The sequence below is a fragment of the Musa acuminata genome, chromosome BXJ2-5 (assembly GCF_036884655.1).
Source record: "Musa acuminata AAA Group cultivar baxijiao chromosome BXJ2-5, Cavendish_Baxijiao_AAA, whole genome shotgun sequence".
NCBI lineage: Eukaryota > Viridiplantae > Streptophyta > Magnoliopsida > Zingiberales > Musaceae > Musa > Musa acuminata.
In genome coordinates, this window is record NC_088342.1 from 7642101 (window position 1) to 7667284 (window position 25184).

General features: G+C 38.8%; 3 protein-coding genes across 8 annotated transcripts; all 3 read right to left on the reverse strand.

The window, feature by feature from the left end:
• Positions 1–2: 2 nt before the first annotated feature.
• LOC103984574 (F-box protein At4g35930-like) lies at positions 3–2917 on the reverse strand. Of its 2 annotated transcripts, none has more exons than XM_009402094.3 (6): positions 2771–2917; positions 2574–2614; positions 1454–1850; positions 1264–1338; positions 652–761; positions 3–560 (listed from the first exon to the last, which is right to left on the reverse strand). In XM_009402094.3, the coding sequence occupies exons 3-6, from the start codon at positions 1802–1804 to the stop codon at positions 305–307; spliced, it is 792 nt and encodes a 263-aa protein (XP_009400369.2). In that variant the 5' UTR covers positions 1805–1850; positions 2574–2614; positions 2771–2917; the 3' UTR covers positions 3–304. The 2 variants fall into 2 exon arrangements, with proteins under 2 accessions (XP_009400369.2, XP_018682271.2); XM_018826726.2 differs by having other exon boundaries at positions 2768–2917.
• A 1103-nt stretch (positions 2918–4020) lies between these two features.
• Positions 4021–8759, reverse strand: LOC103984572 (receptor homology region, transmembrane domain- and RING domain-containing protein 1). Of its 4 annotated transcripts, none has more exons than XM_009402093.3 (5): positions 8414–8759; positions 8094–8333; positions 5194–5589; positions 4477–4564; positions 4021–4304 (listed from the first exon to the last, which is right to left on the reverse strand). In XM_009402093.3, the coding sequence occupies exons 1-4, from the start codon at positions 8583–8585 to the stop codon at positions 4482–4484; spliced, it is 891 nt and encodes a 296-aa protein (XP_009400368.2). In that variant the 5' UTR covers positions 8586–8759; the 3' UTR covers positions 4021–4304; positions 4477–4481. The 4 variants fall into 4 exon arrangements, with proteins under 4 accessions (XP_009400368.2, XP_009400367.2, XP_009400365.2 ...); XM_009402092.3 differs by having other exon boundaries at positions 4021–4309; XM_009402090.3 differs by having other exon boundaries at positions 4021–4373.
• An 11349-nt stretch (positions 8760–20108) lies between these two features.
• Positions 20109–21589, reverse strand: LOC135612307 (thaumatin-like protein 1). 2 transcript variants are annotated; one of them, XM_065108452.1, is made up of 3 exons: positions 21307–21589; positions 20533–21217; positions 20109–20333 (listed from the first exon to the last, which is right to left on the reverse strand). In XM_065108452.1, the coding sequence occupies exons 1-3, from the start codon at positions 21383–21385 to the stop codon at positions 20117–20119; spliced, it is 981 nt and encodes a 326-aa protein (XP_064964524.1). In that variant the 5' UTR covers positions 21386–21589; the 3' UTR covers positions 20109–20116. The 2 variants fall into 2 exon arrangements, with proteins under 2 accessions (XP_064964524.1, XP_064964523.1); XM_065108451.1 differs by having other exon boundaries at positions 20109–20336.
• Positions 21590–25184: the final 3595 nt, after the last annotated feature.

The following is a 25184-nucleotide window of genomic DNA, read 5'->3' on the forward strand; positions in this document are numbered from 1 at the left end:
CTCACTTCAATTTCCCTCGGAAGAAACGAAAGAGATTCCTAGTCTAAATGATGCACAAAAGCATAATCCATGTCATCTATGAAGAAAAGGCATATTTCACAGAAAAGCAAAATCAGGATCACGTAATATTTGTATGAAGATCTATATACAACCCAATGTCGTTTTGAGGTGATAATTTCCACATAACTGTCCTCTAATTCTTAGATGCAGTGGTTGCAAGCTGCACACCTGCATACTAAGCCATATACATATAGAAAAGGAAAAGGGCAGAATGTATATGGGAAAATAGATTCCAATAGAAGCCTTAACGAAGCTTATTATGTGCTACTGCCTGGCAGAGCTCATCTTCATAAATTAGAACTCTAGTAGAAGCCACAGCCTTGAAAAGTGGCCTTGGCAAACCTGGAGGGGCAATGCGCCTTGGAGATAATGTAGACTCCTGGAAAAGAACAGCTGAAATTTGTTTCATATCCATTATGTGAAGACGAGGAGGACGAGGTCCTTGTCTCGGAGCTCTTGGAGTGTGTGGGCTTGATACCCACATACCCTTCCCTTCCTTCCTGGAAATGCAAAATAATATAAGCATAAGATAGGAAAAATGTGGAATTAAAGGAAATGGAAGCTTCCATGATTATGTTTATTCTGCTGTACCTTACAAATGACCAATGTTCACTTGGAACAGGAGTTCTATTCCTAAGCATCCCTTGCCTAGACCTGTCTGGAGTAGTGTAATTAAAATGTTGTTTCCTAGCCAAAAGGACCTGGCTCAAAGCACAAGACTTGTCATATTATTATCTAAGGAAATCAAATAAAGCTTGTGCTGCAATCTTAATAACAACATATAGTCAAATGATCTCCTATCGTTGACAGAAAATTAGCTTGATGCAATATTATGGAAATCATGCACAAGATGGGAACTTCAGAAAGGAGAACATTTTTTTATGGAAAAGTAACAGAAGGGATGAAAAAGAAAATACAAATTGTCGTTGCAAGAGCTATGACAAAGTAGCTTTTATAAAGTCTACAAAACTAGGGATGACATTGTATAATAAACTACATTCATAAATAGTCATGAAAAGGTAACTCAATTCTCGAGATATATGTACATATAAGAAGGCTATGAGTAGAAGAAAGGAAACTCAATTATCAGAAAGCAAACATGTTTGAATAGAATCATCAACGAAGATAAAACAAAAGAGAGGCTCAATTCACATCAATTATCAGGGCTGCGAACAACAAAGAAAGCTAAAATAGAGCACTTACTGCTGCTCGAACTTGCTGACAAACATGGAAAACAGCTCTTAGTTGATCATGATGCAAGTAGCACAGGATTTTAACCTTAGAACAAGAAAGAAATAAAATCATCGGTCATGCCATAACAGCAAATAAAAAAATTAACATAGATAACAAAAGTGAGAAAATGTATCAAAAAAAGATTGTTCCCAACACACACCAGAAGATCCATAGGAAGAGATTCAAGCCTTGAAAGACCATCAGAATCGACAGCGTGCTGTGCTTTAGGTGTTTGAGGCTGTTTCTGTTGCTTACTGACTTCTGTTGTAGGCTGAAGGTAGACCCCAACAGGAGACACAGTAGGGATACTCTCTCGGATAACCTCATTTTGATGTAGTTTATCTATTTCTTCCTTAGACTCCAAGATAACCACTTTCATCCCTACATCTGCACAAGATCTGGCAGTGGTCCTGCTGCAACTGAGCTGCACAAGTGCACCTGGGTTCATGTACTTGTTTCTGGCATTCTTCATCCTCCTTTTTTGACGAAATGTTATTGATTCTGGACTCATCAGGAAGAATATCCCAAAATAATTCAAGGGCTTCTCTGCTTCCTGACTGTCAATTCAAGGAAATAAGGACAAAAAGGAGGTATCGCCCAATGCAGGAAAAAAAAAGCACTTAAATTACCAACTGATACAAAATGGTTTACATATTAGCACAAAAACATAGTAGTTTCGTGACATAATAATTCTAGCAAAAGAAACTGAATAAAGTTCTGAAGATTAATTCCTCAATCAATTCATAAGCTACAAGTGCATTTGGGGGAACCAAACTGACTGATTCACTATTTCTATAAAAGAAAGTTACAACTATGGCCATTCAACAACTAAAGACCACATTAGAAAGATACTTAACAAAGCTAGAGAAGCAAGTAAACCCATATGGGCATCAAGTTCATTTTTTTGTAAGGGAATATGCTACCGGCGATCGGACCATTCCGGGAAAACCCTCAAAGAAAATCTAAAGCTACATGAATAAAGGATTACTGTACCTGGACGGCACAGGTTCAATGATGAAAGAACAGACAGCAGGAATCCTGCACATCCTACAAGCAACTGTTATAGTGCAAAAGGTACTGATTCCTTCACTAGAATTAACAGCAATAATCTAAATCCCATTCAGACTCTGTCTTTATTGGCTGGTGATTCCTACCCAATGCCAAACACAACCAAGAGTGCCCGGCCAATTGCCAATGTGATGTATGTGTGAAAGAATGAAACTAGAAAACACAAGATGCTGAAACCCACTCATTTGCAGGATCATTAACATGAAACTCACAAGCGATTAGCTTCGACTCCCAGCTCCAGCCGGCATCTTCTCTGCAACACGAGCAAACCATCGTCAAAGGAACATTCGGAAAACCGAAGTCAGAAACCCAACACCAAAACCTGAAACAGAACTTCAGAAACCAGCCAAATCTTGGAACGGCAAAAGAGGCAAAGGAGAGACTAAGAGTCAGGAAAGAGAACAACAACCCTAATTGATTGGCTGGACGTGCACTCGTGGGAGCGGGCGGCGCCGTTAGGGCCCGCAGCTGTCGCCGCAGTTCCCGATCCGACGGCGGAGAGCGCGGCGACGAGCTCCGATGATTTCGTTCGCCAGCTCGTGACGCTCCGCTTTTGTTTCTTTTAATCGATTTTCTCGATGTAGGGTTATTTGATTTGGCATTTTAAAAATTTAAACTTCGGATTATGGAGGGAAGCAGAAAATATAAATTAATATATATATATATATATATGATTTTTTTAATTTGAAGGTATATATATATATATATATATATATATTTATTTATTTATTTATTCTTTGATCTGATCCTTTCTGGTAACGTGGAGTGCCGAAATCTTGTTGATGGGGGAAGACACGAGGTTTAGCCTCGGATACTTTTCCTTTCTGCCTCCCCCATGTCAGGTTTATGGGGATCCAAGAAAAATAGTTGACATACTATAATATTTTTTTCCCCATTCTTTTCTTATAATTTTTTAGAAAGAAAAGGGAATCCTATGATGTGAAGATTTGGACGGGTCCTTCAATTGGTTATTAATGGGATTAGCTTGTTGAGACGATTCATCGTGTCGTCGTATACCTGCTTTTCCATGCTTTTATTTAGGTAACGACTAAGTGACTCGTATCTTTTATGTAATCAAAATGGAAGAGATACATTGCTTTCGCAATGATGGCATTCAATGCAATCGGGTTTAATTAACTGATTAGACTCAGTCTTCCAAAACACAGATTTGGTATCCCTAAATTTGACTCAAACTTAAGTTATTTAAGGAATGATGGTGTGTACTTATTAATTTGAGTTCAGTCATTTTGGATTAATGGTTCAAAATCATTGTCAAATTCTAATTTAGCTCAGTCTCAATTCGAATAATACTCTAATTTAATTCAAACATAGTTCAAAACTTAGGTTCGATCAGCTCAAGTCCTATTCTAGTTGGGAGTTAGCACTTGTGTCTGAAAAGGCCGAGTTTTGTCGCTTACAAAGACATAGATATGTATTTAGGCGCCTAGAAACTGTTTGACGGAAAGCGCGACTGAACTGAGCTCCGGGCGGCGAGCAAGACGTAACATATGCAATAACTACAGAATCAAATGATGGGATCGCCCATCCACTTGGGTGGGGGTCGGGCACCCCAAGATGCGTCTTCTGCGTGTGGTTGACACCTTGTGCGGGTTTAGTGATAATTACACATATATACAATTTGTTGGAAACACCAACGAGTAGAGGTGATACAAATATTTGACCTGCACTCTGGCCACACAAAGAGTTACATACAGCCCAATGCCATCATATAACAGAGAAGCCAACTCCGTGAAGCACAAAACACTACAGGAACACAAGTTGCCAAAGGAGCAGTGATCTCAAACAAAGATAACATTCCCATTCTTCCCCTCGTACATATACAAACAAAACGAGGCTCAAAAGTTGGGACGAATACAATCACCCACTTGCTTGTTTGATAGCATCGTGCATGACAAGGTGCCTTGGCTCCATGCGTGCTTATTCTTCTCTTGACACCAAAATACAAATTTCCATCAAGATATTGGTTGGAGCAGGTTTCATGAAGAATCATCCTAAACCCAAAAAAGTCTAATTTCGACCATGACCGGATGTACATATAGAAGCCAAGTACTTGTAAACAGTTGAACTGAATCAATTTTAAGTTAGTAGTTATACCTTCATCATGAGCGCATGTCTCGTTTACAGACCGGACAAAATGTTCCCCATTTCGTTAACCAGGAATCAACACACACCAAATGGAAATCTGCACAAGTCATTAGGTATATCATGAAACAAGAAAAAAGTGAGCATCGTGATGAACAAGGTGATGTCAACCAAAATATTAGACGAACGCCCGAGGGACACAAAACCAACCAAGTATACCACTCATTTATAAATCAATTTAGTTTCATCAATGTTAGAGGTTATCACTGATAAACTAGTACAAAGCAGGTGTTCATCTATTTCTGTAAAATTCACAACTCATCATTCGAGGTAAAATCATTATTTAGACAAGAAACAGGAGCCACAACAGACTTCCAAATTATGAATCACTTGATGACAAAAACAAGAACTCATTGTGTTGCCAATATATTTGAGGGTAAAATCATTCCGGAGTCAACCAAGCCTAATCGAAAAATCAGAAGGCTACCAAACTAGATCACTATTGTCCAGTTTGGAAAAAGGAAGCTTTTTCAAGCATTAAAAACCCCATTGGCAATGAATGAATCTTATCGATGATAACACCCAATGGTTCCCAGTATGCATTCCAATGAACTAATTCATCTTGGATAATTTCAACAAGAAACCTCAGAAGACTAAGAGAAACTACAAAAAGATGGAATGTTTGACAAAGAAACAGGGAGAACAAGAAATATGATTAGTACAGCTTACCATGTAGACAGGGAAGAACTCTCAGGGAATCTCCATCTCTGTAATCTTCAAGGCAAATAGCACAAGTCTCTGCTGTATGCTTGCTATTTAAGTAGGCAGTTCTAAATGTGAAGCAGGGAAGCATTTCCACTGCTTCTCTTTTCATACTAGAAGGCTGACTATGAACTCCATTCCGAAGAAGCCGACAGTTTCTAGCCAACATAAATGCAGCAAGTACCATTATTATGACAACAAGAGAAACAAAGGAGATAACCAGGATGGTTCCGGCAGTCTCGTCCATTGAAGATCCTATACAACATTCGCCCTTTTCACCTCGAGCAAACTTCTTTAAAGTCTCACCTGCCATCTTTGAAACAAAAACTGCATGTATATGTATGCCAGCAGAATCTCCAACCACTGCAGCCACATAATATGTAAATATATAATGAAAAGAGAAACACATATAGATGAGAAGGCAAAGATTTGAACAACAGAATGCACAAAAGATACAAGAAGAGTAAATAATGATTTAATCAAGGTGGAGAGTAAGCATCTAATTTTCAGTATTACATGTAGAGTTAAGCCTCACGAGTTCACCCAATAAGCTTTAATGTAGAGAAGGATATCATTATCTAGGCATAAAGAAACCAACAAGTTAACAAAAGCAAACAAATTTGATCCTTACCCACAGTGTGCACATAGTACCCACAAGTCACAAGAGAAAAAGGAACTTAACATGCACATCAGAAAAGGCTGAAGAAAATGTGAAACTTTCATAAAATGCATCAAGGTTATGAAATGGTAGACAATCCAGGTTATGAAAGCATAAGTTCCTATCTCTGTTGGACAGCCATTCATATCCATAGATCAATCATTTTATTCCAAGACCTAAGCTGCTTCTAGCCTTCACATTAAGAAGTCTTAGTACAAATCTGCTAGTTAATCATCATACAGTTCTTGAAGCCTCCAGTTGTGCTCATTCATCTGAGTCTCTCAACCCAATACCAGTTTACCATCACTAAATCTTTCAAATCTTCTACTTATCGAGTTGGATATCTTCAACGTTTAAGATAGTAAATCACTTCAGTATTTCAAAAGTATGATCACAGATGTCCCATGCAGATTGATATGCATCATGCAAATGAAGATAAAAAAAGAAAATAATCAAGATGGATATAGACTGGTCACAATGGTCAAATTGCAAAAAAAATATTTCCACATCAAATTTTGGAAATGCAATGGCAGCCAACTGAGTGTTCCATGTCAAGAAAAAAAATTAAAAGATATATGAAGCCAGTTTGTAAATGCCAGAACTGGAAAAATAAAGATGTTACTGCAAAAGATGCTAGTATCAAATGAGGACAAGTAGCAGGAAGATCTCATATCATTTATCAGGTCCTTGAATGGATCAGAACATATTTATATGGTTGATAAAGTAAGATGGAAATGAAAATTGTTGAGTCCAGATGAGGAAACCATACAAATGGTTGGAAGAGGGATAATCAGAAGTAATATTAGATATTTGAAGGGGTCAGGTTGGGTAGAAAGAAGAAAGACATTCAAAAATTCAAAATCTTCTATAAACCTAACAAAGAGTTGCATGATAACCATTATCTACAATAGAAGAATAATTAAGTAAAAAAGTCATCGAGATCAGATTGCTTCACTTAAATCAACCACAACAGTGATAGTCCTTTTCTAATGTTGACCTAAACTAATAAATCATAAGCAATTTTGATAGACTAGGGCATGATGCTAAAAATGAGACAAAACTTGCTGTCTGTATAAGATTTGATCTATTGAGATATAAGGTACCAGACTACTACCTGAACTTAAATTCAGCTACTGGAAAAAGAACCGAAACTTTTAATCTATTTTAGGCTATAAAAGGGATTAGTTAATGTAAATCATCGAGCCTAAAAAGGACAACAACATAGGTTGATAATAAATTCTAATAGATGGCCATGATATGCTGTAACATTTTCTCTTCAGTTCTAGCAATATTTTATCTTCTCCTTTTGGCAACATATTCCCTTTTCCTTTACAACACAAACCCTATGTATGATCTAATATATGAATCAAATTAGACTTAACAATCCGATCATTTTTCCAAAACCCAACCCCCAGTCTGAATAGCCAGATCCTGATATGATTCATAAACATGACTTTAAACCTTGCTTGTAAGATAAAAATGTTTTGAACTGTAAATAATAATAATAATAAGTTAATAACAATAATAATAATAATATCACAAATTCACAATGTTATTTAACTCCAAAAAATACCTTGTATCATTAAGCAAATAGTCCCTAAAGAATACAGATCAAATTCACATCTGCATGATATCATTAATTATATGTCAATCGTTCTCCCTCCCAAAACTTTTATCAGTCAACAAATCTTCCAAATTACCTTCTTTTTGCATTCTAAATCTTCTTCTGAAGCAAATGGCTTTATCATGCTACTAGTTGCTCGGCAACTAGGTGAGAAACACATTTGGAAAACCTGTATCCACCCCAGAACTATTTATTATCCAACTGCCTAAATAGTTACTAGCACCAGTTTGACATAAAACCTTGCATTGCCGAGTTATCCAAAATTAGTTGATCCTATGCACCACACTAGTTGATTGTATGCTTCAGCAATAAGGACCTCCTCAAGATATAACATAGAGGTCCGAACGACAAATGTCCAGTTTGCATCCATAATGTGATCCTTCTATGGTCCAGTGAGGAGGACGAGAAGACACTTAATGTGCACAACATTATGTGATGGCTGGAAGATTTTGCTTTCTCAAAAACCTGACAAACAAATTGAAGAAAGATGATTATAATCACGGGGCGGGCGCCCATTCTCACTGGAAAAGCAATCACAGGAACAAGAACAAGAGTGGGTGGGAAACAGCCGTATTGTGCACTCACTGGAGTACAAACTGCTCTTCTCCTGGTCGTCGTATATGATCGCAGCCTCAAATCCACCATCCTGGGCGTTCCTAACCTTCTCCTCGAAGCTGCACACGCCCCTGGAGATCAGAACAAACCTCGCATCTCCTCCGCCGCTGTCGCCTACGGCAGTCCAGTTAGTCCTGAGAACGGAGCACGCATCAAGGGGCTCGGCGGCGTGCAGCGATCCGCAGATCCCCAGTCCATCGACCGGAACAGCTGGAAGCACCACCCGAGATTAGCGAATTCTTTCGGCTAACCTAACCCTAGAATGGATAGAAGGGGGAGCGGGAAATCACCGAAGCGGGCGGGCGCGTCGATGAAGGTGAAGGAGAATGGCTTGGAGCGGAGGTGTACGAGGGCGTCGGAGGGGCAGAGGAGGGAGGAGACGGAGACGAGGAAGAGAGAGTAGGAGAAGAAACCAGCAAAGCCACGGACGAGGCGGCGACGGGGGCGACCAGAGGATGTCATCGCCGCAGCATCACCCTGTGATATGTAGTGCTTCAGTTAGCGATCTTTCGCTTCGCTCAGTGGGCCGATGGTTGGCTCGTGTGCTGCGTCACCACCGGAGGGAATGCGGATGGCGGTGTCGATGGTGGTTTGGTGCACATGGAAACGTCTCACCGGAACGCACCTCTAGCGTTTTGGCTCGGGTCGTCGGGTGACCCTAACCCATTAATTAATTAATTAATTTATTAATAAACGCTATTTAAATAAAAATTTCTGGTTAATTATTCTAAATTAAAATTATTGGATTAAATTCAACCAAAAAAGAAGAAGAAATATTAGGCCTAATGGGTTCAAGAAGCGACTCCTTTTTTCATTTCACTCACTATTGGTGGGTTCATGTTTATATGGTTCATTTCTCTCTTTTTGATAATGTTAATTTGACTCAACTCAACATTTATTAAGTATTTTTTATTTTTATAATATTTTTTAAAGAATAAAAAATTGTTAATTTGAATTTTTTTGGTTGGTTGAATGGTAAAAGGCACATGAGATATACTACTTTCGAACTTTTAGACAATGGAAAAGGAAATCCACTTGCAACAAATTCCACAAAGGTATGGACTCGAAGCCCACGAATGGTAAGCATCATGATGCCACCTTCATCATGATGAAAAGAAAGCCATCTTCATCCAGATCTATTCCACCTCATTAAATCTGATCAAATCAGAAGATGGACAACAAAGAAGACCACTTTATTAGTTCTAATTTATTTGATCTCTTCTAAATTTAATCTATTTCAGATCTACTCCATCTCATCCATCAAATTTGATTCGCTGCATGCTTGATTGAATTTGATCATAAGATAACACTTGATCCACATCTCTTCCTCCGAATATCAACAGTATTTGACACTCCAAGTTCCATGTAGCTACTTTAATTTCTTTTAAGTTGTCCGGCGATAATTATAGATCCTATTCAACAATGTTCTTTTTAAATATGATTTACTAAGTCATATCGATAACTTGATGTACTCGAAAATTATTTAAATATAAAATATTTAAATACCAAGAGAACTAATGTTAATGATAAATCATAATCATAAATTATAATTATATCAAAATCATCTTATTTTATAAGACATTGGTTACTAGCTCCATAGCACAGCACCACTAATTTCTTTATCCAATACTATATTAGTAGCATACTCAAGTTACAAACTATTTTCGCTAATTATTCTTGTACTCAGGTAATAAGTTACTGTGATGATTTACTTTGATGAAAATAACACAAGAGAAAAGTATTATTATTGATTATATATAAAATCTAAAAGTTATTATAAATAATTTAGCTTTAATAGGTCATCTCATGAGTGATGAAGAAGCTATTATCATACTCTCGATAGTAATTTCAACACTTAGACTTACCAATATCATTTAAATAACTATATAACAAGTTGATTAATCATGAAACTTATCTTAAATGAGAAGAGAGAAAAATGGAACCAACTATCACAACTCGATTCAATCAAAATTCTAAAGGAAATAATAATCAAATAAATAAAAACTTTAATAAAACACTGAACGAGATGTCTCCTGAACACATAAGTAACACACAAAATCATTATCTTTCATTACACTATCTACTCTCCAACTATACCGGCAACTTCAACCCAAACAATTTAGAAAAATAACTTCAACAGTAATCACTATAATTATAAGTAGTTTTGGCATCACAACAATAATAATTAGTAAAAAATTATCTATTAGCTCTGTGACCAAATTGAACACAAAGCAAAAATTTATCGATCTCAACCCAAGTCTATTACTACATCCAATTAGCCTCAAGTAAATATTATGACTATTCCGACTACTCATCCAAGCTATTAGATTATTGACATTGGTGCTTTTCATTATAAACTTCTAATCTATAGAATTTATTCATCTAAATCGACTATAGAGATAATGAAGATATCATCATTAGTAATAGTAATGAAATCCCTATCACTCATACAGGTTCCACAATACTTAATTCACACATGCACTTTTACACTTGATATTTGTATGTACTTAATATCAAAATAAACTTTATTTTTGTACCTTAATTTTGGATACAGAATAATATCTCTATTAAATTTTTTTCTAATTATTTTTTTATAAAGGAATTGAGCATGAGGGCATCCTTGTTCCAATGTTAGAATCAAGACATATTTACAAGTAGCCATCAACTTTACAAATCTTCCGATCAATCGCTCTTATATCAATTGTTGCTCTAATCGATGTAGCATCGTCACCTTTGTTATATGTTATCCTTCACTCAATAATAACTAATTTCTAATTACTTTATTTAAACTTTAGAATTGTAAGTTATTATAATGTTTGCCTTAGTAATAAAAGTCAAGTTATTTTTTAAAATGTCTTTCATATCCTACTTCAAATCATTTTAAACTATTTATACTAATATTTGGAACATTGTCCTAATCACCACCTTTGATAATTTTATATTTTATATCATTTTTATAGACTACTTTATTAAATATAGATGATTCTATCAATATAAATATGAAGTCACTCTTTACTTGTTTTAGAAAGATAGTCGAGAATTCTTTAATTCTACTATTAAAATAGTTTATGAAAGAGGTGTTATCAAGGTTTGAGAATTTACATTTCATCATGTGATATATAACATCTAAAGTCACTATCACACACACCTCAACTAGTTAGATCCGTCGAACGAAAGCACCGACACATAGTTGAAACGGGTCTTACCCTCCTACACTAAACCTCCATGTCATTAACATTTCGATCAACAGTCTTTCAGACTACAATCTACCTCATTAACTATATGCTTATCCCAATCCTATAATATAAATTATAATTTAAAATTTTATTTTATAAAACTCAAAACCTTCATAAATGGTATTATGCTTCACATCAGTTAACGTCAAGATCCAAATCTTGTATCTTCGTCAGATACTCCCTTGAAGATAATATTTTTTAAGGCTATGATCTTCAGACTCATAAAATCTTTGAATCACATCATATTATTTTTATTAAGTTTACCTTTTCCTTTCTAAAATATTGTTCTTCAGTAATGCGAGCTACTACAACAACCATCCATCACCGAGTTCATATGAATACACTTCAGACCCCCTTAAGTGCACCTCTCACCCTATCAACTAGTTGTTCTCCCTAGACCTATACTTTATTATTACTCCAGTTTAGTAGCACCTCACCTCCTTTGTAATTTTTTTATCTACCTTTTTTACTAACTTACTTTGTAACACCCAATGAAATAATGCCCTCAGCATCATGATGTTTTTATCTTTTTTTTAGCTAAGTGACTCTGAAATGCATCAACATGATCAAGTATGTGTCACCAACTCTTCACCAATTCGGATACATTCAATATAACCCAATAATATCACCGAGCCTAGACATCACATGACAATATGTTCTAAAAATGACATCTTCAAATCATATCAAATCCTTAATCTTCATATTACCATAAGCTCTACATCTGACCCTATTAAACCCATAAGCATCATCTAAGCACAAAAACATGGACCCTTGTACTATCTCACCTTATACAAAATTTCATCAAATACGAATGAATCTTTTGAATTAACGAAACTCAGATTAATCTATTACTAAATACAGAGCATGTTTAATAGTCAAAGGGTTTCACCAACAACTAGTGTTAATTTCATAAAGACCTTTAGTTTGATTGTTAAACCGATGATAATTCGACTCATCCTGAGTTTGGCTATCACTCAAGGCTATCATGTACGTGGACTATATGTTAACAATGCTTTCTTATGTGAGACATTGACTGAAGATATCTTTATGTAGTAATTTATTTACTTTATTCGTCCTTAATATTCAAACTATATTTATAAATTATAAAAAATTATTTATGGACTTTGCCAAGCTCCAAGATCCCGGTATAAGGAACTTGGATTTTTTTTTATTTTAGTCGACTTTGTTAACTTTAAATCTAAGTCCTCTTTATTCCAAAAGGGATATATTATATATCTACTAGTCTATTATCCATCAAGATCAAACAATTTCTTGAGCAATTGACAAATTGATTCTCATCTAGAAACCTTAAGTTATTTTTCGAGAGTGAAAGCAACGTTCACATTTCTAGACTTTTCCTATCTCAAAATAAGTACATTTTAGATTTATCATCAAAGATGAACATATAGAATACCAAAGAAATCACCACCCCACCCTCTATCACTAAGTTGGTCAAATTATATAATATTAACCCTACTACATATCCCATATAATACCGATAAGTACTTTATTAATTATAGTATTTATCTTACGTATCTATATTTGTAGTCAGTAAAGTATCATAATTCATTCATTGACCCTCCACTTCATATTAGTCTGCAACAAAATGTATCTTACAATATCTTAAAGAGACTCTTAATTATAAACTTCTTCGTAAACACTCATCACTTCATCTTTATACCCTCATCAATGTTGATTGCATCAATGCCGTTTGGATAGATAACACTAATAATAGAACATCTACATCACTTTATATTATCTTATTTTAAGTAAATCTAATTAGTTAGTGTTCTAAAAAACAAAACAAACTTATAAGATTTACCATCGAAACTGAATACTAAGTCATCGCTACCATTAGTACAAAATTCAATTAGATTACCAATCTACTATACAGACTCGGCATCAGCTCCTAATCTACTTCTGATGGGGATATAAACAGGAATAACCTTTATATAGGAACAAATACTAGAAGACCAAAATACGCAGCGGAATAAAATGGAAACACAATCAAACAGAACACCAAGATATACGTGGAAAACCCCTTCAATGTGAAGGGTAAAAACCATGGGGCAAACTAGAGATAATCCACTATAAGAATAATGAATATACAAATCTCAATCTCTTGCCCAAAACCCTAGCAACAACCACAAGAGAATAACTGGGATACAAGGATCACATCACTGCCCACAATATCTAAAACCTCCCCAAGTAATCACAGCAAGAGTCTACTGTAGATTTGATCTAACATGAGATGAGAACACTGCTAGATGATTGTGAACAGTCTCTCTGCGTTGTCCTTGTCTTCTTCCCTTTCTTTCTCTTCCTTTTCTGTCTTGTTCTCCTTCTTCTCTTTGGAATCTCGCCACTCCAAAGATCTGCCTCGTTGCTGCCTTTTTATAGCTTTAATCTGCCTCTAAAACGCAGCCACCACACCCCCCTAATCTTAATTAGGGTTAGATTAAGAGGGGGTGTGGGCTGTGGGTTGCCCTAGCCCACATGGGCTGAATATGGGCTATCAGCCCAACAACCTCCCCCTTCAGCCCATAAGGGAGGCTGTCCCATGACTCCTCAATGTGAAGCCATGCCGACCAACTGTTGGCATATCTCCTGTCTTTCTTTTGGTAAGGTCTTCGTCAACATGTCTGCTCCGTTGTCATCTGTATGAATTTTCTGAAGCTGCAACTGCTTCTCTTCCTGCTCACTCTCAACTGCTTCCTGGTAACTCTCTGGTTCGCCTGCATCAGTAAGCATCACATACTCATCTGTAGAGTATCTTATGGAAGGTTGACGTTGTCTAGAAGATCTTCTCAACTGAGGTTCTACGGGAACTTGCTCTCCTACTTCTTCTTGCTCAACATGTCCTGCAGGTAAATCAACATTAGGCTCTACACTATTTTCCTGCACATCTCCCCCATCACCCTGATATACTGGAGGAATAACTGGGTCACAATTTGCTAATCCTTCTACAGAAGTCTTGGCTGGTGCCTTCTTCTTCAAATCCTCAAAGGTTTGATCCTCAAAGAAGACCACATCTCTGCTCCTGAACACCTTCTGCTTTTCTGGATCCCAAAGCCTGTAACCAAACTGATCATGTGAGTAACCAAGAAAAATACATTCTTTAGACTTACCATCCAGCTTGGACCTCTCATTATCTGGAACATGTGCAAATGCACGACAACCAAATACTCTCAAATGCCTGTAGGAAACATCTTTCTCTGACCATACATGCTCTGCAACATCACCATCTAGGGCTATACATGGTGATAAGTTGATCACATCAACTGCAGTCCTCAAAGCCTCATCCCAAATCCTTTTGGGTAGCTTGGCCTGTGAAAGCATACATCTGATCTTTTCCATGATGGTGCGGTTCATCCTCTCTGCAATTGCATTATGCTGAGGTGTACCAGGAACTGTCATCTCATGTTGGATCCCATGTGACCTGCAATAGTCATTAAACAATCCCGTATACTCACCACCATTATCTGATCTTATGCATTTCAATTTCCTTTCTGTCTCCCTTTCAACCCTGGCATGAAACACTTTGAAGACATTAATAACCTGATCTTTGGTCTTCAAAGCATAAGTCCAAATTTTCCTGAAAAAATCATCTATAAAAGTGACAAAATAAAGTGCACCACTTATACCAAGAACATCAATAGATCCACCAGGAGTTTTTGTCCTCAAAGGACCACATACATCTGTATATACACGGTCTAAGGCATGCATTTTTCTAGACAAAGCAGCACTAGCAAATGAAACTCTATGTTGTTTACCAGCCAAATAATCAATACAAGGGTTCAGATGTATACATCTGAGATCTGGTAATACCTCTCTCTTGGAAAGAGCTTGCAGCCCCTTCTCGCTCATGTGTCCCAATCGCCTATGCCACAACTCCATACTGAAGTCTTTCTCTGTAGTATTTAACTGCTCACCATAAGCTTTAGCCTGCAACCTGTACAAAGTATGACATTTCTTTCCACTAGCTATAACAAGAGAATCCTTACTAAGCTTCCATTACCCTCTGTGAAATCTGCTTTCATACTCTTCATCATCTAGTCTTCCAACTGAAATTAAATTCAGCCTCAAGTCAACCACATGCCTCACATCCTTAAGTACCAACTTGCAGCCAAGTTGGTCTTTAAATGAATATCACCCATGCCAATGATGTCTGCTGTGCCATAGTTGCCCATCTTGACAACACCAAAGTTTCCAGACCTGTATGTAGCAAAAAACTCCCTCCGAGGTGTAGCATGATAAGAAGCACATGTGTCAATCACCCACTCAAGATCCTGACACACAAGAAAAAATATCATCAGAAGGAGACAAAATCAAATAATCAACACCCTGCACTATAGTTGTAGTATTATCCTTTGACTATGTAGACTCCACTTCTTTTCCCTTTTTCTTGTTCTTCTTAGATTGCTTACATTGGTTCTTGTAATGTCCTTTCTCACCACAGTTATAGCAAACAATATCTTTTCTTGATCTTGACTTGCTCCTACCCATACGTGAACTGCTTCTGGACTTTGACCTTCCTCTGTTCTCTGAGATAAGTGCATGTGAATCATTCTGAGATGTTACCGAACTTTTTCTTCTCAACTCCTCATTCAACAAACTGCTTGTTACTTGACTCATAGTGACAATACCATCTGGCGTAGAATTACTAAAGGAAACCACCAGTGTCTCCCAACTTTCTGGTAATGAACTGAGAAGTAATAATGCCTGCAACTCATCATCAAGAGACATTTTCATAAAGGATAACTAGTTAGTAATACTCTGTATTTCATTCAAATGCTCGGCAATAGAAGCACCCTCTCTATATTTTAGGTTCACAAGTTTTCTGATCAAAAAAGCTTTGTTGCCAACTGTTTTTCTTTCATAGAGACTTTCCAATTTTTTCCAAAGAGAATATGCAGAAATTTCAGTAGAAACATGGTGAAAGACACTATCATCAAGCCACTGTCTAATAAACCCAATTGTTTTTCGATCTAACCTCTTCCACTCATCATCTGTCATAGTTGTAGGTTTTGCACTATCCCCTTGCAAAGGTCCATACAAATCTTTGCAATACAAGAGATCTTCCATTCTTGGTTTCCATATCATCTAATTATTTCCATTCAAACTAATCATACGAGAAATATTACTGGCCTCCATGTTCAAATACAAAAAAAATTAAATCACCAAAACCCCGCTCTGATACCAATTGATGGGGATATAAACAGGAATAACCTTTGTATATGAACAAATACTAGAAGACCAAAATACGCAGCGGAATAAAATGGAAACATAATCAAACTGAACACCAAGATATACGTGGAAAACCCCTTCAATGTGAAGGGTAAAAACCACGGGGCAAACTAGAGATAATCCACTATAAGAATAATGAATATACAAATCTCAATCTCTCGCCCAAAACCCTAGCAACAACCACAAGAGAATAACTGGGATACAAGGATCACATCACTGCCCACAATATCTAAAACCTCCCCAAGTAATCACAGCAAGAGTCTACTGTAGATTTGATCTAACATGAGATGAGAACACTGCTAGATGATTGTGAACAGTCTCTCTGCGTTGTCCTTGTCTTCTTCCGTTTCTTTCTCTTACTTTTCTGCCTTGTTCTCCTTCTTCTCTTTGGAATCTCGTCACTCCAAAGATCTGCCTCGTTGCTGCCTTTTTATAGCTTTAATCTGCCTCTAAAACGCAGCCACCACATCCCCCTAATCTTAATTAGGGTTAGGTTAAAAGGGGGTGTGGGCTGTGGGCTGCCCTAGCCCACATGGGCTGAATATGGGCTATCAGCCCAACAACTTCTACAATATATCATGACAATATTAGTGCCACCTGCCTATGCTCATCCTAGTGTTTCGCTCCGACATCAAACATATTATCATCGACTTTCATTTTATTAAGGATCAAGTAATCCACATTCACTATGTGTTTCTCATGTCCATATTTATGATTGATTAGTTAACTCCCTTACAAGACCTTTTGCTTATAGGATATTTCAATTATATCAGTCCAAGACTAACATTCTTAACTGAAGCTTAATTTTGCATGGACATGATAGAAGATCATATTAGAGACAAATATGAAATAACAATTTTACATTGGTTACATGCTCTAATCTTTAATCAATCTATGATATGAGGATCAATCACTATAATATATATCTATTATTTAAGTACATGATTTAAAAAAAGAATCTCCCAAATTTATATAAATAAAATCAATCCTTTTAAAATAAATTCTTTCTTCGCTACTATTCACTTCTGTTAGGCATGCATTTTTCTTCCCTTTTGATGTTCTCATGCTGTCTACCTTAACCGACGCTGCCAACCGGGGGCTCAAGTATAAAAAGAAACTATTTCATGGCAAATACGGGGAAGAAGTTCCCAATCGGTCTTAAGTGCCCAACTAAAAGGGACGACTAAATCAGTATATTTGCATGAGCTCCATATGATTTAGTCTTCCCAAACTCTATCAGCGATTTGGTGCCTAAAACTAAGTCAAAGAGGAGAATCACTATGCAGGTTCATTACCTTGCTTTCCTTCCGATCACCGCAGCAACATCGAGATGCGAGGAAAGATGTATGAAAGCGAAAGAAACCCATGCAAATTAAGCCCAGCCAAGTTGTCCCACAGTGGGCTGTGGATAGGGTGCATGAGCTCCAAATGTGTTTGTTTGGCCAGAGGGGATGCAAGATCAAGAGGGAAACAAAACACCTTTAAGGATGATAATGTTGCCAAATGCATTGCTTGCCTAATCCTCACAGTGCTGATTCCGTGGCCAGGATATGAGAAAGCCCCACACATGTAGTGGGTTCCTTGGCGGAAAGAGCAACCACACACATGATAGGACCATCTCATGCAGCCGAAAGTTTTGTTAGATGTACCTTTTAGCTGTTAATATGTAGCTGTCCAAAACCCAGTAGCTAGCAGGGAGCGAGTCCTTTCAATCCTTGTACCAGTAGTTAGGTGGTGAAGTCAATATACTATTTTCTTGGATGTCGAGATCGAGCCCATAGAAACTTCATATATTGCTGAATATGTCCAGCCAATTCTTTTCTCAGTTCCAAGCTCTCACCAAAGGAAGGAAAGGGAATAATTAATGGTAGCTTCAACTATGTCCAGTGTGAGAGCAACTTCACATTCCCATGAACATTGAACCTCTCGGACAGACGCAGATTGTGGACCCCACGTGAAGGCAAGTAGTCGGCAAACATTTCTGCAAAGGGTGTCGTCATGGTTTCAAGACCTTGAGCCTCGTATCGTGGCTTGCATACAAGCAGGGACGGCAGCTTATTCAATACAAATGAAGGATGCTAAAGCACCTCACTGAGAAAAGGAGTTAGTATAAACTACTCACTGTAGAAAGAAGGCCTCTGTCATGCTGGCATTTAATGGTGCTGATGTAGCACGTACATGGTGCTCACATGACGTGAGGAACAGCAGATATAAAGAGCCATACGGGAAGAGTCCTTACGGATTATATTTATGCATCGGCTGCGTCTGCGCATATTCACCATTGTCGAAGCCACTCAGTAACAACGATGCACACAAAACGTTAGCGCTAAGAAGAAGAAGAAGAAGACGATGATGATGATGAACAGGATCGATAGATGAAGGCGAGAGCGTCCGCATCGTTGTGTTGCAGAAGGAGACGATGAAGGAATCTCAAGACGTCCAGTTGCTGAAGCAACAGGATGTGAACATATCCCATGAATGCGAGAGATGTAAACATATTTGCATTCGCCAATCAATCTGTTGCTACTTGGCTTCTGAACACCTTTAGCCGTAGACGGGGGATAAGGAATTGTTTGCTACGTCAAAAGTTCATGTTGCATGGATCGGAGCTGGTCATAAAGCTACGGGATAGGGAAAAGAAGAGCATGGACAGTGCATGGTTCTCGGATGGTCCCAATACTATGCTTCCTAGGAAGGCAAATTGGAAGTTAGGCGGAGAGATATGCTTAGTTATTTACCTCGGAGATAGGCCTTAGCTTATCTTCCATTGTCTTATTTTATGATCTCAATGTCCATTAATAGCCGTTAATGTTGACCAACACTAGAATGCACCAAGATTCTGGTTTATGGTTTAGCCATTGAGCAGCCATTTATAATGTCAAAGCTTGTTATCATTAGATCTCCGGCATATGTATCAAATTGGAGTAATTCCAGCATCAAATGTACCAACTTGTAAACTTTCTTTAACTTGTTCGTATAAACTTCTCAATTTATTTGAAGGTGCATTATGAAAGATAATGGCAAGAGAGATGGTAATACATATTAAAAAAGGTTTTAATATTTTGATTATGATTGAAATATTCGAATTATGATTGTACAAATGAGCGTCCTGTATAATGAATTAGAATTAATATGTGAGATAATAAATTAATTAGCATTAAATGAAGTCAGACAGGTAGAAATTGCTACCCTCGATCATGTTTTGTGCAGAATCGACATCACATCATTGCACTGCTCCCAACAAATTACCAGCATTCAATTCTGTACAGATCGGACAAGCGCAGTGGTTCATGGCGATTGCGGCTTCATTGGATTTGGTCAATCTTCTCATATCGAGAAGCGTGACAACAGCTTTATTTACGGACCGTCGGTGAGTCCAATCCGAATCTTTACATACTTTTTTTCTGTCCTCGACTTTTTCCGAATTCATTTCAAGTGTTCGGAACGCGAACCACAAGTCTGTCCATACAGAGATGGAGACGCGAGTAATGGAGAGAGCATGGGATTGAATTATGCGATTATATTGTAGGATTGCAGAAGCTGTGTACACGCCACTGTGGTGGCTACGAGGAGCAATGATTGGTGCAGGCGAGGGACTGCCCTTCTCACAGCGGTTGCGTCGCCGGTGGCCAAGCTTGCAAGCCAAGAGTCGTCATCCAGCGTCAGACCACCGGTCGCTTTAGGTGTCGAAGTCGAGCTTGTCGAGGAATCTCTCGACGCTTTCTGACTGCTTTACATAATTATCGAGAAAGCAACAGAAGAACTTGATCAGATCACAAACATGAAGGTAGTGATGTCGGAGTAGAGTAAAAATGAAATAAACTGTAATTATCACAAACAGGTTGTGGACGTGAATTTTCGCATGTTCTCGTAATGAAAAGGTGGGAACTTTCTGTGGTTGCTGAAACGAACCGAGGTTTTGATACCTTGGGGCAGATCGTGGGCAGAATGTGATGGTGTAATCGGCTTCGCCGGCGCAGGTGAAAGTGCTGGTGGGATCGTCGAAGGCGTAGCTGTACGACCTGGGGCACGCCGCCTTGAACATCTGCGAGTACGACGACGGACGGCACGTCGTCGGGCTCGCGAACGCGCCGCTGCAGCAGTACTCCGGCGTCCCGAACGCCTCGCAGGCGCTCCGGCACGCCTCGCCTTGCGCGGTCCGCAGCTCCGGGGGGCACATCCGGTTCAGGTCCACGACGCACCCCGTCGCGGCGCACTCCCCAGAGGCGCCGGCGCGCCTGTTTGCCTCCACCACCATCGGCAGGTTGTAGCCGTCGACCAGGCTGACGTCGTAGAAGTCCTGCCCCGCCGACGAGGGCGCGAGGGTGAACTCCGCGAGCGTGGCGGGTGGTGCGGCACCCGCGCCGTTGCATTCCACCTGGCCGGAGCCGCAGTCGCCCGTGGCGCAGGACCAAGTACCGCCGGTGGAGGAGCAGCCGGTCCGGGCCCAGAAGCGGCCTGACCAGCCGGCGGGGGCCTGGAAGGAGCGCGACGACGCGACAGGGAGCTCATAGCCGGTGGATTCCAGCTGCGGGGTGCCGGCGTTGGACAAAATCCCTGGCCAAACGGTTTCCCCGCATCTGTTCACGAATGTAAATGTCGCCCCCTCCCCTGCACAAGCACACACACAAATCTTCCACTGATGAGAAAAACGCGAACAATTCATCGACAACCAAATAGACTGCGCTCGTAACCGCTACCTCCATGGAACAGGAAGAACAGCAGGTGAACAGTCAGTAGAAGAACGGGAGCCGGAGAAGACAGCAGAGAAGGTTCCATCAGTCACTTGTGAAAATGTTTGTGAGACTTCTTTGCCTCTGCCTGTCCAACTCTAAACGGTGGCGAGGAAAGAATAGCAGGAGGGTTTCTTGGACTGGATGTGAAGAGAAGTGAAGGAAGATGAAAGATGACGAGGAGAATGGAAAGAGGTAGCAACACCAGCACCCATGAATTGCCAAGGGGAGGAGGGGAGGAAGGCGAAGTGGGGGGGGGGGGGGGGGGAAATCTAGAGCTGGGTTGAACAGGCATTTTATAGATGGTTTTCTGGCCTTTGATGGCGTTGTTAATTGCTGCTTTAGTGAAAAGGAGCTATTATTTGACATGATTAAAGCTTGTGAGTGCGCTTTGGTGATGGCGACTTTTGGCCTGTTTCTGGCTTCGAGGGACTACAGCTGGTGACGGGTGGTACTAACCGTGTGCTAACCGCTAACCAACTGTGGTAGACGTTGGATTACATTTCCTTTTTATTCCCCGCTTCTAATCAATATTGTTATTAATCATAAAAAAATTAAAATATTTTTTATTACTTTAAAATAAATATACTAATCCTCCTGGAGATCTATCATTTTATGTAATAATAAATAATTTATTTTTGTATTACTCTTAACGTACTACGGCCTTTTGTATCAGAATGCAAAGAGGGAAATTGGGCCGGATTCAGACTAGGCGGGTCATTCACGGTCTGCAACTAACTCTACTATTATGACCGGTGAGCCGCCGCACCATCGGCTGGTCGAAGCAAGATGGTGGCCTGAATAGGATTCCAAACCTCAACCAAGGCATCCCGATTAGCTGATGCAATATCATCTTTATATCGATTCAAGAAATCAGATAGATTTGTTCTTGTAATGGCATTTGGCATAAGTATTTGGAGTCGTCATCTCTGAACAGCCGACGTACGTGTGTCACGCTTGGACACGGTGAGCAACCTCTTCTTCACGCGGCACGAGTCATAAAGCAGCACCAAATGGCAATGGACGGTGAAGCAACACCACCGTACTGCTGTACGTACTCTATCTAATTAAAGTGCGTCATGCACGGCTTCGTAGTTGCCATTCTCCAAGTGGGTTGGTGATGGTGATGAATGTGCATGGTAAAGCGTCGAGGATCACAGAAGACCCCACGAATGACGTCGTTCTTCAGAGGTGAGTTCGATCACCTTTATAAAAGCTTAAGATCAATGTCCACTGTGTGCCATGCAGGATCCTAGTAAGAAAGCGGTTTTCTTCCCTGTCCATCTTCTTCTTTTGCATAGCCTGGCCATGCTGTTTGCCTTTGTTTTCTTCATGGATAAGGATCAGAGGTCGAGGAGACACTGCAAAAGCATAAAGATGACGAAACGCTTCCTGACTGCTCCAGGATTTGCCACCGTCAGAACTTCAACTACGCACTCCACAAAATTAGTTGGGTGGACGAATGGGGGATCGTAGTCTCCGCTACACCAGCAAACCTCTAGTTCGAGATGTGTGTTGGAAGATACAAGCAGGGAATTGAAGCTGTGTGTTTAAGCATCAGCCGAACAAAATGCAAGACGAATATATTAATAGGTTCGTTGTTGGGCTGACAGCCCATATTCAGCTCACGTGGGTTATATCAACCTACACCTCCTCTTAACCTAATCCTAGATCAATATAAGAGAGGTGTGATGGCTACGTTTTGGTAAGGAGGTGGCTATATTTTTTGGGCAGAAAAGGATAGCAACGTGGAAAACAAGAGAAAGAAATTGAAGAAAACAAGGACAACGTAGAGAGACTGTTCTCAATCATCTAGCAGTGTTCTCATCTCAGATTAGATCAAATCTATAGTAGATTCTTGCTGTGATTACTTGGGGAGGTTTTAGATATCGTGGACAGTGACGTGATCCTTGTATCTGAGTTGTTATCTTGTGATTGTTGCTAGGGTTTAGGGTAAGAGATTAAGATTTGTATATTTATTATTCTCATAGTTGTTACCCTTCACATTGGAAGGATTTTTCACGTATATCTTGGTGTTCTATTTTATTATGATTTCATTTAATTCCGCTGTATATCATGGTATGCTAGTATTTGTTAATATATAAAGGTTATTTCGCTTTATATCCTAATGCATCTTCCCTTAATTTGTGACTATGGACGCTCCATCATGAGTGGCCGACCGGTCATGACCATGCTTACACATAAACTGAGCTGGATTTCCTCGAATCTGACGGCAAACCTGGTTCAAATCAAGAGATGATGATTGAGAAGAGAGATGAATCTTATATACGCAGCAGCATTCACCGGCAAGAAGTAGACCACACCATGTTGTTTTGTCCTCGTCGGAAGAAGCACAAGATGCTTGCCCTCGGAATCTTTGGTCAACACACTTCTCTCCACCGCGGTCAAGTTACTTACGCTGATTTATCACTTAGTTTGTCGCATTAGTTCCTCAAAAATGTAGAGCAGCAGAGGAACACATTCATGCACACGCTGATTTATCACCGAGACAGCAGTGGGGATCGTTCTCGGAAAGAAGAGACAACGCGAACTAGTTTCTGCTGTGTAAGACGTTGGATCTCCGTCACCTCTCTCCTTTCCTTTGCTTTCTTATTGTTTCTTTTGTTTTTCCTTTGAATTTTCTCCATGGAAGAGTCACTATCAGCTCCTCCAAGTGGAGGAAGGCTGGCAATGGGCATGGCCTGATCCTCACCCAAGAACACTCTACTTAATCTTTGTGGGCCGGAGATGATGTGGGCAGTGTGAATTGTCAATTATGTATTTATTTTCCTTAATTATAGGGAAGATAGCTTCCATTTATGAGATAGAAACAGATATAAAAGCCACCAATAATTGGAAAGGATGTTTCATCACTTCGTAAGCTGACCACTCACTGAATAGGTAAAATGACATTAATTTTCGATCAGATATCAATTATGGTTGCAACAAAGCCACCCTCCACCAACACCTGCGAAGTAAAACAAAAGCAAAAGCACCCAATAACTATTTCCAACATCAGTCATTATTAATGAGCTTTTACACTATGAGATCAAGTGGACTTGAAATTTCAATTCTGTACAAGTGAAAGCACACGACAAACACATACGTTTACTTTTTTGAGAAATGATGAAGAAAGAATCACTTAGTCAAACCCCCCACATAACTAATTATATTGAATAAACAGCCTTTTTATATTTAATTAGAATGTTATCAGTGTATGTCGGAGTTTAATCATATTGATAAAGAATTTATTAATAATTGATCATTACGTAAGATTCACATAATCCTTCATCCACTTACATATACATAAGTAATAGAGAAATGTAAATTCTCCTTTATTATGGTAAGAAAGAGAAATGTAAACTTTTTTTTTTTTCCTAATCCTAAACTCCTTTTTTTTTCTTCTTTATGACAAAAGAAGATAATCATAATTTTTTTTAAAGGTATAAAAATATATCCTAAATAAAGAGAAAGACAACTCTTTAAGGAAAACTACATGTCCAAAGAATTTGATCAAAGAATTCTCATCGACATTGATCTTCGTATAAATGACACATCGAGAGTATAATATTTTCACCTTCAATCCGGTTCGAAATCACCTCGAAGGAATCTCGAATCTACATCGAAGCCACCTCGAAACCATATTGGATTCATTCTGAAGTCACCTCAGAGTCAATTCAGGAGCATGATATTTGAGCATTAGAGGAATCTCGAATATTCTTACATATATAAGTTTGAATCACATCGAGCTGATAAAGACATCGATGATATTTATCTCGAACACATATAAACTATTTTCCTAACACTTTCAATATGTTTGACTTGTGAGAAACACGCTGAATCAT

Bases quoted from the DNA above. Each gene is read 5' to 3' on its own strand.
- LOC103984574 (XM_009402094.3), bottom strand. From the start codon at position 1,804: ATGAGTCCAGAATCAATAACATTTCGTCAAAAAAGGAGGATGAAGAAT. The intron at 1,339-1,453 runs GTGTGTGTTGGG...TCTTGTTCTAAG, and splicing joins CTCTTCCTATGGATCTTCTG to GTTAAAATCCTGTGCTACTT. The intron at 762-1,263 runs GTAAGTGCTCTA...GCTTTGAGCCAG, and splicing joins GTCAGCAAGTTCGAGCAGCA to GTCCTTTTGGCTAGGAAACA.
- LOC103984572 (XM_009402093.3), bottom strand. From the start codon at position 8,585: ATGACATCCTCTGGTCGCCCCCGTCGCCGCCTCGTCCGTGGCTTTGCT. The intron at 8,334-8,413 runs GTGATTTCCCGC...TGGTGCTTCCAG, and splicing joins CGACGCGCCCGCCCGCTTCG to CTGTTCCGGTCGATGGACTG. The intron at 4,565-5,193 runs GTAAGCTGTACT...TGACTTGTGCAG, and splicing joins AGTTCTTCCCTGTCTACATG to ATTTCCATTTGGTGTGTGTT.
- LOC135612307 (XM_065108451.1), bottom strand. From the start codon at position 21,385: ATGGAACCTTCTCTGCTGTCTTCTCCGGCTCCCGTTCTTCTACTGACT. The intron at 21,218-21,306 runs GTAGCGGTTACG...GTGCTTGTGCAG, and splicing joins GTTCTTCCTGTTCCATGGAG to GGGAGGGGGCGACATTTACA. The intron at 20,337-20,532 runs GTATCAAAACCT...AATTATGTAAAG, and splicing joins TGCCCACGATCTGCCCCAAG to CAGTCAGAAAGCGTCGAGAG.